At 43.1% G+C, this 13,065-nt stretch overlaps 1 protein-coding gene across 50 annotated transcripts in view; it reads left to right on the forward strand.

Moving 5' to 3' along the window:
- The window catches only part of DOCK10 (dedicator of cytokinesis 10), a 247,285-nt gene that overhangs the window by 146,890 nt on the left and 87,330 nt on the right, over positions 1–13,065 (forward strand). For 25 of the 50 annotated variants that reach the window (XM_043523119.1, XM_043523112.1, XM_043523116.1 and 22 more), the window contains exons 15-17: positions 5,605–5,727; positions 6,844–6,945; positions 7,269–7,348. In XM_043523119.1, the coding sequence (XP_043379054.1) occupies positions 5,605–5,727; positions 6,844–6,945; positions 7,269–7,348 (305 nt within the window). The remainder of the gene's footprint in view (positions 1–5,604; positions 5,728–6,843; positions 6,946–7,268; positions 7,349–13,065) is intronic. The other 25 variants (XM_043523131.1, XM_043523117.1, XM_043523120.1 and 22 more) reach the window with 1 other exon arrangement.

The following is a 13,065-nucleotide window of genomic DNA, read 5'->3' on the forward strand; positions in this document are numbered from 1 at the left end:
CCCCTCCCCCCACTTGACAGCTTTCTAGTTGAGGGGCTGTCCAGGACAATCAGGGGTAGTTGTAATGCACATGGAATGGGTCTGGAATGGGTATACTCCTACCTGACTTGGAGCTGTGGAGCCCCAAGAGGGCACTGTCGCCACCCCCAGGGCAGATGGAGGTGGTGATTCTATAATTATAGAGGTTCGGAGATGAAGAAGTGGGGAGGGAGGCAAAATAACAACGAAGCTGAGCTATTAGAAGCACTCATTTATATTTTATTGGCAGATAGTTTGGTTGCTCTCCAATAAAGTAAGGAGAGGGGTTTACTTGTTCAAGGAAAAGGAAGATAATTTGTTCTGCTGTACTGTACCCAGTTCAAGGATGCACATCAATATTTATCAGCTTTATATGGCTAAAGGACCATTCATCAAAATTACATGAATAGTTGTCTGTTGGTTTGGCAGAACAGTTTCAGCATATAAGGGAAGGTACAATGGAGGTATATGCAGGCTAGGAGCCAAACCTAAGCTATTTCTTTATTAACTCTCTCCTGCCTAGCTCATTCCCAATGCTGTACCACTAGTGTGGCAGGAGAAGAAACAGACTCCTTTGCACAGGGACTACTCCCTGCAGGCATGGGGCGGGGGTGGCAGAGGCAGAGCTGGCTGGTCACAGGGGGGAGCATGTGCAGGGGCTGCATTGTTCCAGTGCATTGATTAGCTTGAGAAGCATGGTGACTCAGTCAAGAGCTCCCACCAGCGCAGCACTACTCTGCAATAACCCCATTGTGAGCCGAGTCTAGCAGACATGATCGAGCCCTTCATCAGCATCCCTAAACCCTCACACCCATCGAGCTAAGTGGGATGTGAAATCTCTTGGCACCTTTCTGGATCAGGTCGTTAGTAAGCAAACTCATCTCCAGTCTGGGTGACAGGCTCCCCAGGTAGAGCGTGTGGAGTGTTACCTGCCTTGAGAAGGGATTTTATGAAGCCGATCAGCTGAAAGGGGAGCTTCCTAAGGTCGCAAGGAGAGAAATGCCAAGGAGAGGGGCTTAAGTGCTTCAGGATCCTCAGCCACAAATCCTCTCCTGGAATTAGGCATCTAAGCCAGGTCAGCCACTTAAGTAGTCCATGTCCTAGCAACCAAAAACATCCCTCTTTGCTGCTGATGCTTGATATCTCTCTTGTGCTCGCTCCCTGTGCCCCCCAGTGTCTTTTGATCACTAAGGCAGTCTGCTGCCCCTCCACCTATTGGTTGCCTGCCTCTGGCCCTCCTGATGGTGGGGCGGGGGGGCCTGGCAGCTCACAGGTGTTAGGCATGGTCTGAGCACACCCACCGGAACAGGACCCACAGGTGAGATTGGTGCTCCCCTGCTTAATTTGAGAATCCTACTTTGGGGCCTCAAACTACAGACTTCTTTTCCACTCTGAAATATGCTGTGGTCTAATTATTGGCTCTTCTTAAACTTCTCCATCATTAATGAGAACATGGCAGATGACACGGTGTAGCAGAAACACATTAGTCCAAATTCACTACATTCATAAACACATTGACAGCACTGGTGTTATGCCAGGGTTGAATTTGGTTCAGTAGGTCACGTTCTGCTCGCATTTATGCCAGTGTAAATCCAGAGTAAATCTATTGCCATACTCCCAGTAGCATAAGAACAATGAAGTGTAACAAACACTGATATAACAAAGAATTTGATCCAATAAAATCTATTTCTAATTTTGTAGCTTGAAAATGGATATTTCCACAAGACACACATCACACCACACAAAAAGTGTTTTGACTGGGATAAATTGCAAAAATCTTGGGTTGAAAATGTATTTTCCAGTTATTTATTTTCTTGCATTAACTGTGTTCACATTTTATTGTGAAATTTTCCCTTTTGAGTTATTATAATTTAAAGCAGTTACAGATGGCCACAGTGTGATTTTTACATATTCATTCACTCAACCAAAATATGACAATTGCATATGTGTCATGTTGTCCTTCGTGCAATTGAAACTCTGATTACTTTATTTAATAACAGAATTGTGTGCAGCCTTCAGGTTGCTGACTCAGGTTTGTGCCAGGATTTCTCTCTGGCATTGGTCTCATTTGGTGCACTATAGATATTTGCAAGTGACTGTAATTACACTATACATTAGAATTACAGTGTGATACATCAGCCTTCCATTCTCATATTCCTACCAAACCTGCCAAGATTTGTAGATGTATGTCTGGTCTCCATTAATAGATGTGGGGAAACTTTACTCACTTGGATTAATTTTTACATTACCCTCTTGCCTTGAACCCCCTCTATCTACACAGATCCCATAGTATGACTCTCTTAACACTTTGCAAGGTTTGGGGCCAGATTCTCAGCTGGTGTAAACTGGCATAGCTGCTCTGAAGCTAATGAAACTATGCTGACTTATACCAGCTGAGGAGCTGGCCCTGTATCTCTGACCAAACAGGTGAGCCATCCCTCCACAGTATCTTAGCCAACCCTTAAGAAATGTCATACCAAGTTTAATATTAAATTGTGACCTTTCTACAGATATTTTAACCTACAGAACCAGTATAATTACAATGTAATAGCTAATGAAATCCATACTAAAAAATTATATAGAAATGTTTAAAAGGTTAACAAAGGATCTCATTATTTATTAAATTCTATTGGTTTTCAGAGTATTTTTATAGAACAATATTAAAGTTTAATTCCTTTTTAGTTATCTAGGACTTTTCCAAAAAGGAGGCTTGTAGTACACAAGGAATGATCAGTAGAGAGTCAATAAATTATTATTCAAATGTTAAATTCCTGGATTTTATGAGCATTTTATGATCCATCCCTTTCTTTGAATTAACTCAAGTTTTGTTCAATGTCAGCTGTCATTATCAAATCACTGTAGATTACTTTCTATGGTCAGGGACTCTCACTCGCAAGTGTGACTCATAATATAAATCTATCTAGCAAAGTTTAAGGCTGAAGTTAGTTAACTAGAGCTGTAATACACATAATGCTTGCTCCAAAAGCAATTCTTCAGCTTTTATTAAACCCTAATAACTGAGATACCAGTATGATCTGGCAAGCAAAAAGCCACATAATTCTCTTCTCAGTGTATATACATAAGCCCCATTATAACATGTGCCTAAAGGAGACCAAATTTTCTAACTGCATACACAAAATATGAATAGTAACAAAATAGGCTGTAAAGATGGTTTATTGCAGGTGGGTGATTGCTGATGTAAGAATCTATTTGCATACACGGTTGCCTATTTCGTTCATTCACGTGCGTAGTTTTCATGCAGTTTTGGTGTTCAGTGATCACACAAGGCTTGCAAGAAATCTGCTTTGTTCCACGTTTGGTTACAACTGGCTGTGCATAACAACAAGAGCTTCTCAGTGCCCTGAAACTCTGTCTAGGAAGCTCAGCCCTTAAAGGTGCAGCACCTAATTCCACAACAGTTACCTGTTTGTATTAATATATTTATATTTTGTGTGCACTACTTACATACCTTTTCTTTTTAATCTGCAGTGAAAGTCCATCAGTATTTTTGGACTGACATCTCCCCACCTTACTCTTCTAGCCTGGATGCTGTGTTTTAAGGCCTCAGTTGCTAGAGCAGTGGCTCTCAACATTTTCAGACAACTGCACCCCTTTCAGGGGTCTGATGTGTCTTATGTACCCCCAGGTTTCACCTCACTTAAACTACTTGCTTACAAAATCAGACCTAAAAATACAAAGGTGTCACAGCACACTATTACTGAAAAAATGCTGACTTTCTCATTTTTACCATATAATTATAAAATAAATCAATTGGAACACAAATATTGTACTTACATTTCAGTGTATAGTATATAGAGCAGTATAAACAAGTCATTGTCTTTTAGTTTGTACTGACTTCGCTCGTACTTTTTATGTAGCCTGTTATAAAACTAGGCAAATAGCTAGATGAGTTGATGTACCCCCTGGAAGACTTCTTTGTGCCCCCAGGGGTACGTGTACCCCTGGTTGAGAACCACTGTGCTAAAGTAACTGAATGCATGGGGAACAGAGAGAAAGAAATCTTCCCCCATCCCACAGTGACTCTGCAGTCACTCGACAAATTCTAGTGGCACAACGGAGGCTACTTATTGGTTATTTCATACATCTCTCCTGATAATCTGGAGACCTAAGGCTTTGGAGAATAGAAACAATGCTAAAAGCATTTGATAAAACAGAGTTAAGTTACTTCCCTGTAGTTATGGAGAAATTTAATGTTGGTCCCTCCACCTCAGCTAACTGAGTTAAGACATTGTACATTTGTCCTTATCAGTAGAATCTTCTTCTCGGGGTTTACTCCGTTATTTAGTATCTGGCAATATTTCCTGCTGACATCAATTATTTTTTCACTGGCAGTATAACAGAGAGGTAAATTAGGGAAGAAACACTGGCTACTTGCTTTGTGGAGTAGCCCTTTGTGTCAAAAGCATTTTACTTTTCTTAAGCAATCTTTTTTCGTGATGCAGTTGAATCCAATGTTGTTTGATTGCACAGCTGTTATAGTATCCAATCCAGCCAGAGTGTTTGAACCCTTGGGCAATTCAAAGGGCACTGGAATGTCTTAATTAAATCCTGAAAGTGGCAATGAGCAGAAGTGGAAATATCTGAGAATGATTTCCTGTGCAATCAAAAGCTGATATGTATTTTTCTTAATTATAATATGATATCTCTTTTTTCTACAATTAGTTGTTTATATAATCAAAAGTGTAGTTAGAACTCTTCAAACATGTATTGAGACAAGTTACACCAGTGTAAATCTACCCTTGTGATTTTGGAGAGGTGCAAAGCAGATTTAATGGGCTGGAAAATCTGGCTCCCTGCCCCAAAGAAGTTACATTCTAAGTCCCCACACATTCTAAGTCCCCACTCCGGCAAAGACTTACAGATGTGCTTATTTTATCATAAGCAAAGCCAATGGCTGAGAGCTGAAGCTTTAAAAATTCAGAGGGGAAATAAGGTGCAGTGTGTATTTGGGGTTTGGGTTGTTGTTTGTTTGCTTGTTTGTTTTTACAGTCAAGGCAATTAACCATTGGAACTATTTACCTCAGGGTGTGATTAATTTTCCATCACTTAAAGTCTTTAAAATCAAGATTGGATGTCTTTCTAAAAGATATGCACTAGGTCAGCCAGAAGTTATCAGCTTGATGTATGAATAACTTGGTGAAATTTTGTGGTCTGTCTTATGCATGTGGTCAAACCAAATGATCAGAATGGTCCCTGTGAATCTATGAACTTTGTGCACTGTGAGTAATCTTATTGAAGTCAGTAGAACGATTCACATTGCATAAAATTAAATGTATATCTAAATCTTTGCAGGACTGGCGCCTACATACACACATAAATTGTGTCCCTTTGGAACACCCAAGTATGATTCAGATACATCCCCTAACAGGAACTAAGAATAGCACGTTTACTTTAAAGTATATGTCATGGAGAGCAATTTTAACTATATGTTCCCTTTGACTTTTGCACAGGAGTTCATACTGTGTCATCAGTGATGAACAATTATGTGTGAATTGAAAATTCTCAAGTAATATGACTAAGCATGCTTGGCTATCATCAAATATATGTTGTTTTCTCTCTTTGTAGACCAGTGTTTAAGGATAATCAGGGAAATGTTGACAGAGACTCCCGATTTTCACCTTTGTTCAGGCAAGAAAGTAGCAAGATTTCAACTGAAGATTTGATTAAATTAATAGCCGAATACAGAAGGTAAGGAATGGGTTTTAGGTCAGCTTGGGAGAGGCCTAAGGTTATAATGCTATTTTCATTAGTGTCCTTGTTCACATTGGCGAGTGTGTCAAAATAGCCATATTAAATGCATGTTTTTCACGTTAGTCCATTATCTGCCAAAGAGTGTTTTTTGACTGAGCTTTCCAGGATAATTGGAAAGGAATTTGACATTAATACACATTATTACAATTAAAAGATAGTGATTCATGGAATTAGTGTCAATTAGGGAAGGTGCAGGTGGAAGAACAAGCAAGAACACACTGTGAGAAAAAGAGAAATATACATGAAAATGAAAAGAATCCTTTAATGGCTCTCCCATCCCTCCCTATTTTTTATAATTGGGAACTCCACGGCAACCTGTATAGTGGACATTGGAATCATCTACTTTTCTCAAATGTTTGCCATTACGTGAATTCTGAAATTCTGATTTAGCTGGTTCTCCTCTCACAGAAGTGTAAATCAGGAGTAATTCCATCGAAGTCGATATATTTGCACCAGTGTGACAAGAGAATCAGGCCCAGAATATCTTCCTGTCTCCTCATATCCAAAAAACAACCCTCAAAAAACACATTAATTTGACAAAACATCACAATTCCCGTTGTAGGAAATTCTTTATGATTTGATCCAATGCTGAAGTCAATGGAAGGACTCACATAGGCTTTGGATCAGGCCCTTAATCCTCATAGTTACAAGTATACGGCAGTACGTTCACTGACATCCCCAGTAAGCTAAGGGGTTGGCCACAGATGCATTAGTCAGCTTGTCTGAAGCATCTCCTTTTTTAGAGAAGAACAAGATCACTTTGGCATCCTCAGGGCATCCATGCAGGCACAATGCCTGTGCCTCTGTCCCCTCTCAATATAGCTGCTGCAGGAGCCATGATGCCCTAAGCTCCCCACAAGTGAGTGTTCTCAGAATTCCCATTAAAGGGGGGCATGTTTCAAACTGTAGAGCAGTAAGCAAATTGAAAAGCAGTAAGTTAATGCTGATGAGGTCTTCACTAATTCAGATGCAAAAGTCCATGGGTCCTTCATGACTCTCTTCCATATGACTCCTTCCTTTCCCATGAATCCCTCTCCCCACAAAATCCCCAAGGAAGTACTTCCACAGAGAAGGCAGGAATGAAGCAACACTTCTCACTTCTGCACCCCTGGGTTTGGATCTGCTGGAGTCCAGTCACCCTTTGCTGAGGAGACGGTAGGGAGAATATGGGCCGAGGGTTTTGTGGGAGCATATGAAACTATTTTGCAAGTAGGAATTAGTTGGAAGTAAGATTTTTCTATTAATCAAAGTGTTATTTTGATTTCATATCTATTAACCCATTTTAATTTTATTAGGAAAGTAATGCACTTGTTTTTCTTATGCAGTTTGGTAGCTCTGTTAAATACGGTTTACCTTTCACTATTTCATGATTTAAATAACTGGTGATATTTCATTTTGCTCTCTTAAATCAGAAATTACATCCCCTCTTGCATTCTCTACACCAACTTCCTAAAATGTTTTCATTTCTGTCATTCCAGAGCAGAGAAGATTAGCAAAATACAGACCATACCTGGCAACCTAGACATTGCAGTAAATTGTTTCCCTTTGGAACACCCAAGTATGATTCCATTTTATAATTATTCTGGGTTTATAAAATTTAATGTGAGCCTTTAAAATTAATTATTGTGTTGTTCTGGAAGACAGGAAAGAAGGAACTGTAATTTGGGGGTTTGTTTTGATTCTTTTTTAACCAGTGCATATTCAACTGTTCTTTATCTTTTTCTGTGCCTTGAAGTAACCTATTTTGTATTGAAGGAAGAGCATGTCCTGTGTTCATTTGATGAGTCACAGTCTGTGCATGTAAAGGGGCCTGATTCAAAATGCACTGAAATCAACTGAAAGACTAATTGACTTTCGTGGATTTTGGATCAGCCCCTGTAGGAAGTGTTGTTATTGTAGCTGTGACTGCTGGGTGCTGAGCATCCACTATTTTTTTTCCGTGGCTTGCTTCAGCTCCAGAACACGACCAGGGTCAGTGCCTATGAAAGTTATCAAAAGTCAGTGGGATCTAGCTGCCCAGATCCCATTGGCTCCATTGAAAATCCCACCGTGAACTATTAATAACAGCTTGAAAAGTCCTTTGGCATCAGAAAATTTGCCTTCCTCTAAGGGCCTGATCAAAAGCTCATTGCAGTGAATTTAAAGACACCTCTTTACTTTAGTGGACTTTGGACCAGGCCCTAAAGCAGCAGGCTGTGTTTAACATCTCCTTTTCCATGGATTCACCAAGGGTAGGTCATGCCTGACTAATCTAATTGCCTTCTATGATGAGATTACTGGTTCTGTGGATGAAGGGAAAGCAGTGGATGTATTGTTCCTTGACTTTAGCAAAGCTTTTGACACGGTCTCCCACAGTATTCTTGTCAGCAAGTTAAAGAAGTATGGGCTGGATGAATGCACTATAAGGTGGGTAGAAAGTTGGCTAGATTGTCGGGCTCAACGGGTAGTGATCAATGGCTCCATGTCTAGTTGGCAGCCGGTGTCAAGTGGAGTGCCCCAGGGGTCGGTCCTGGGGCCGGTTTTGTTCAATATCTTCATAAATGATCTGGAGGATGGTGTGGATTGCACTCTCAGCAAATTTGCAGATGATACTAAACTGGGAGGAGTGGTAGATACGCTGGAGGGCAGGGATAGGATACAGAGGGACCTAGACAAATTGGAGGATTGGGCCAAAAGAAATCTGATGAGGTTCAATAAAGATAAGTGCAGGGTCCTGCACTTAGGACGGAAGAACCCAATGCACAGCTACAGACTAGGGACCGAATGGCTCGGCAGCAGTTCTGCAGAAAAGGACCTAGGGGTTACAGTGGACGAGAAGCTGCATATGAGTCAGCAGTGTGCCCTTGTTGCCAAGAAGGCCAATGGCATTTTGGGATGTATAAGTAGGGGCATAGCAAGCAGATCGAGGGACGTGATCGTTCCCCTCTATTCAACATTGGTGAGGCCTCATCTGGAGAACTGTGTCCAGTTTTGGGCCCCACACTACAAGAAGGATGTGGATAAATTGGAGAGAGTCCAGCGAAGGGCAACAAAAATGATTAGGGGTCTGGAACACATGACTTAGGAGGAGAGGCTGAGGGAACTGGGATTGTTTAGTCTGCAGAAGAGAAGAATGAGGGAGGATTTGATAGCTGCTTTCAACTACCTGAGAGGTGGTTCCAGAGAGGATGGTTCTAGACTATTCTCAGTGGTAGAAGAGGACAGGACAAGAAGTAATGGTCTCAAGTTGCAGTGGGGGAGGTTTAGGTTGGATATTAGGAAAAACTTTTTCACTAGGAGGGTGGTGAAACACTGGAATGTGTTACCTAGGGAGGTGGTAGAATCTCCTTCCTTAGAAGTTTTTAAGGTCAGGCTTGACAAAGCCATGTCTGGGATGATTTGATTGGGGATTGGTCCTGCTTTGAGCAGGGGGTTGGACTAGATGACCTCCTGAGGTCCCTTCCAACCCTGATATTCTATGATTCTATGAAAATTTTAATTATTCTTAGCCAATGCTAAGGAAAGTTAATGAAAAAAGAGTTGGCCAGCAATCCCAGCAAGACTGTCTCTCTAAGAACTGACATTACACTGCTGAGGATTAGCATCAATCTGCATTAGACATCAGAAGGAGAATCTCTGTTTTAATAATGCTTGATTTACAATATGTCCAGCAAGTGCCTGAAGTACTGAAAATTAGGAGAAGTTGTCAGTGTTTAACCTGATATAAAACCCCTGGCCCCTCTGCTGACTGATGAAAGGGAGCCAAACATATATACATCCTGCAAGGGGAGTGTTGGCAGCTACGTGAGATGTCCCTCCTATGCTATATAACCAAAAGTCTCCCTTCTGCAAAATATCCATGCATCTGCCAGACAATTCACAGGAAGGGAGCAGGGCCAGAGGGTATGGTAGGAAGGTAAGCAATAAGTGCTATAGTTGGGGTGTTCCCCCTTTATCTCAGACTAAATCCACATTTAAAAAAACAGGGCTCTGAGGCTCCACTCAGTGGAGTCACAGAGAATAGCTAGTGGCCTGGTAGTCAATAGCAACATGACCGGATGTGTGTGTTTGCACTGAAAATGACTTCATACACTGACTGGGATCCACAGTTCCTGGGTGGTGATGGTGTGGTACAATTTTCCTGTCATGGACTCACAGGTCGTGCCCCCTCTTGGCCTGTACGGACCCTGGGGGGGAACCCCCTTCAGTGTGACAGCCCTTCCCCGGGGGTCCACTCTTTCTCGGGGATTAAGCCCCTCTGCCTCCTGGAACCGTACCTCTCTGAGCCTTAGCATGCCTGTCTCTCGCCATGGCCTCCCACTGGACCCCCGGGGCCTCCACTCCCAGAGTGAATAATGCAACCCTGTTCTCTAGAACAGAGTGACTGTCAGCCAGTGTAAAACAGGAGGGTTTATTTGAGTGTCTGAACACAGCATAGGAAACTCTCAGGGCCTTCAGGCCTGGCCTCCCTCAGCACAGCACATCTAAGTCTCTCCTGCATCCAGTGGGCCCTGCCTGCTCTCTCTTTCCAGTCCCAAGCCCCCATGCTTTCCAGCTGAGTGTCTGATATCACCTCCCCCAAACCCCACTTCTGTCCATTGTCTTCTATCCAGGTAAACCCTCCTCTCCTCTCAGCTGTCCTTTGCACCCTTCTGGCTGGAACCAGCTGGTCAGTCACCAGGGTCCTCTCTTTGCAGCCCATTGTCCTCCCACTGGCCAGAACAGGCTGTGACTCCCAAGCTAGGCCTCCCGGTCACCAGTTGCTGGGGTATCCATTCTCCAGGCCATTGGCTGGGGTCCCAAATTCCCTTGCTGGTCCTCTGTAACAACAAACTCCCTCTCCCATCACCTTGTTAGACCAGTAACACCCAGGGAAACTGAGTCCCACCCCCTCCGCATGAAAACCATTGAAAAAAAACCAAGAGAACCCCCCACTTTGTCACAGTTCCTGTGCCATTGCTCTTTAAAAGCTGTAATGTTTTTGCATTATTTTCTCCCCTTTACAGTTAATTTGACAAAGTAGGGAAATATATGGGTCTATATCACTATATTCTGTGAGCTGCTAGAAATGCAATACATTTCAGGGAAGGGGCTGGAATAAAGAGTCCTCAGGATTCTGTGTTAGGTAATACTGGGTACCAACAAAATAGAAACTGTCTCTTTCTGAGAACCTAACAGAGACCATTGCTGGTACAACAGTGGTGCAGATATTCAAACATGGAGATGGTCTCATTCTAGAGATGGCAGAAAAAATTGGCTTTTTTTTTCTGAAAACTTTTACAAAACTTTTCCTTAGTTTTTGTTGGAAAATTTTAATTTTTTCAGCAGAGTTCTTCCTAGGTCATTTAAAATAAAAGGAATAGGTTGAAGGCAATATCCCAGTATCCTCTTAAGGCCTTTCATTCCTATCTTATATATCGGTTGTTTCAATCAGAAATATACCTATCACGGCTGCTAGCCCAGTGGGGCTAATCATTTGGAGGCAGTAGAGCAATAATGTATCCCCTTCTCCAGAGCAGAGTGCCGGGACTCTGTCCAGCCAAGTGCTCATGGAAAAATTACTGGACTCTACTATGCAGGCCAAGACATCCTAACCTGGGATCAGAATCTTCCAGGATGATGGAATGTTAGTAATTTGGGAAAGAACTCTCAAAAGCCTGAGTGTGACCATTGAATTTTTCATTGGCTGAGGAAGGATTTTTGAGGTCAGCTAAAGTGACCAACTTCATGGAGCTAATGAGAATAAATCAGATAAAGAACCACTTACGGTAGCCATTGGCCCATATTGGCTGATCAGTACTAAGGGAATGTAATTCAGCTATTCACCTTTGACACTACTAGTATTCATTGGGAGGTAAAGGACAAAGGCTTCCATGAATGGCACTTTCTAGCTTATTTCAGGAATACACCTGACAGCTAGGGATGAAAATGACTGAGAGCAAGCATGAGAAATTGGCTGGAAGGAAGGCTGAACCCTTTAAGTTTGTTAAAAAGAAAACTTAGTAATTGATCAGAGAAACAGGCTCTACATCGGGGCAGGCAAACTTTTTGGCCTGAGGGCCACATCGGGTTTCCAAAATTGTATGGAGAGTCAGTTAGGGGAGGCTGTGTCTCCCCAAACAACCAGGCGTGGCCCAGCCCCTGCCCCCTACCGACCCCCCTGCTTCTTACACCCTGATGGCTCCCCTGTGACTCCTGCCCCATCCAATCTCCGCTGTTCCCTGTATCCTGACAGCCCCCTCGGGACTCCTGCCCCATCCACCACACCCTGCTCCCTGTCCCCTGACTGCCCCCTGCCACCCCATCCAATCCCCCCCCTCATTCCTGACTGCCCCCCCGGGACCCCTGCCCCATCCAATCCCCCTGTTCCCACCCTCTGACCACCCCAACCCCTATCCACATCCCTGCCCCCTGACCATCCCCCCCAACTCCCCTGCCCCCTGTCCAACCCCCCTGCTCCCTGCCCCCTTACCTCCCTGCCTGGAGCACAGGTGGCTGGTAGCCAGGTCAGGCCGCAGCTCTGCAACTGCACTGCCCAGCCGCCCAGAGCATTGCGCCGGCGGCACAACACACTGAGGCTGCCGGGGAGGGGCCAGGGACCAGCCTCCCCGGGCCAGGAGCTCAGGGGCCGGGCAGGAGTGTCCCACGGGCCGTAGTTTGTTCACCTTTGCTCTACATCTTGTAGTCCCATAGAAGATTTATTCCAGCCTGATAGTGGCATGATTTCTCATTGTGGAGGTTCTGAAGGGAGCAAAGGGGAAAGTTAGGATATAAAAGAGGCAGGGAGAGCTTGTTTGCATGATCTGACTACCTCTTGGTTGGCTCTAGAGTTTGCAGGGTTGAGCCTCAGGTTGCTTTTCATTTGAATAGGAATCAGTGTCTCTGTCCTCCTCGGACTAGTGTAGTGCAGACAGCCATGGATATTTTCCTACTGAGACCAAGCTTGTTGCTGATTTAGTAGCATACATTGCAATACCAATCTGTGCTTTTGTGACATCTGTGCTGAGTTACTCTGCTGTCTGGATGACAGGAGACTTCTGTTCATCAGCTATCTCTTGAACTTAATTCAGATACTCTGATTCTCTAATGTATTAAATCTAGTTCTAAGTAACGTATCTCTTGATTTCATTGGCTGCCGGTTAGATAGCAGATGAACTTTGAAAAGTAAATGAAAAAATGGGCTAAATAGAGATGTTAACTCCAGTAGAAACAATCTATCTTTTAATGACACTTCAGTTGTATTTAGAGCTATAACTTTGCTGAAATTATAAGAGTTGGAATGATACTACTGTGCTT

Source organism: Chelonia mydas, chromosome 9 (assembly GCF_015237465.2).
Source record: "Chelonia mydas isolate rCheMyd1 chromosome 9, rCheMyd1.pri.v2, whole genome shotgun sequence".
Lineage (NCBI taxonomy): Eukaryota > Metazoa > Chordata > Testudines > Cheloniidae > Chelonia > Chelonia mydas.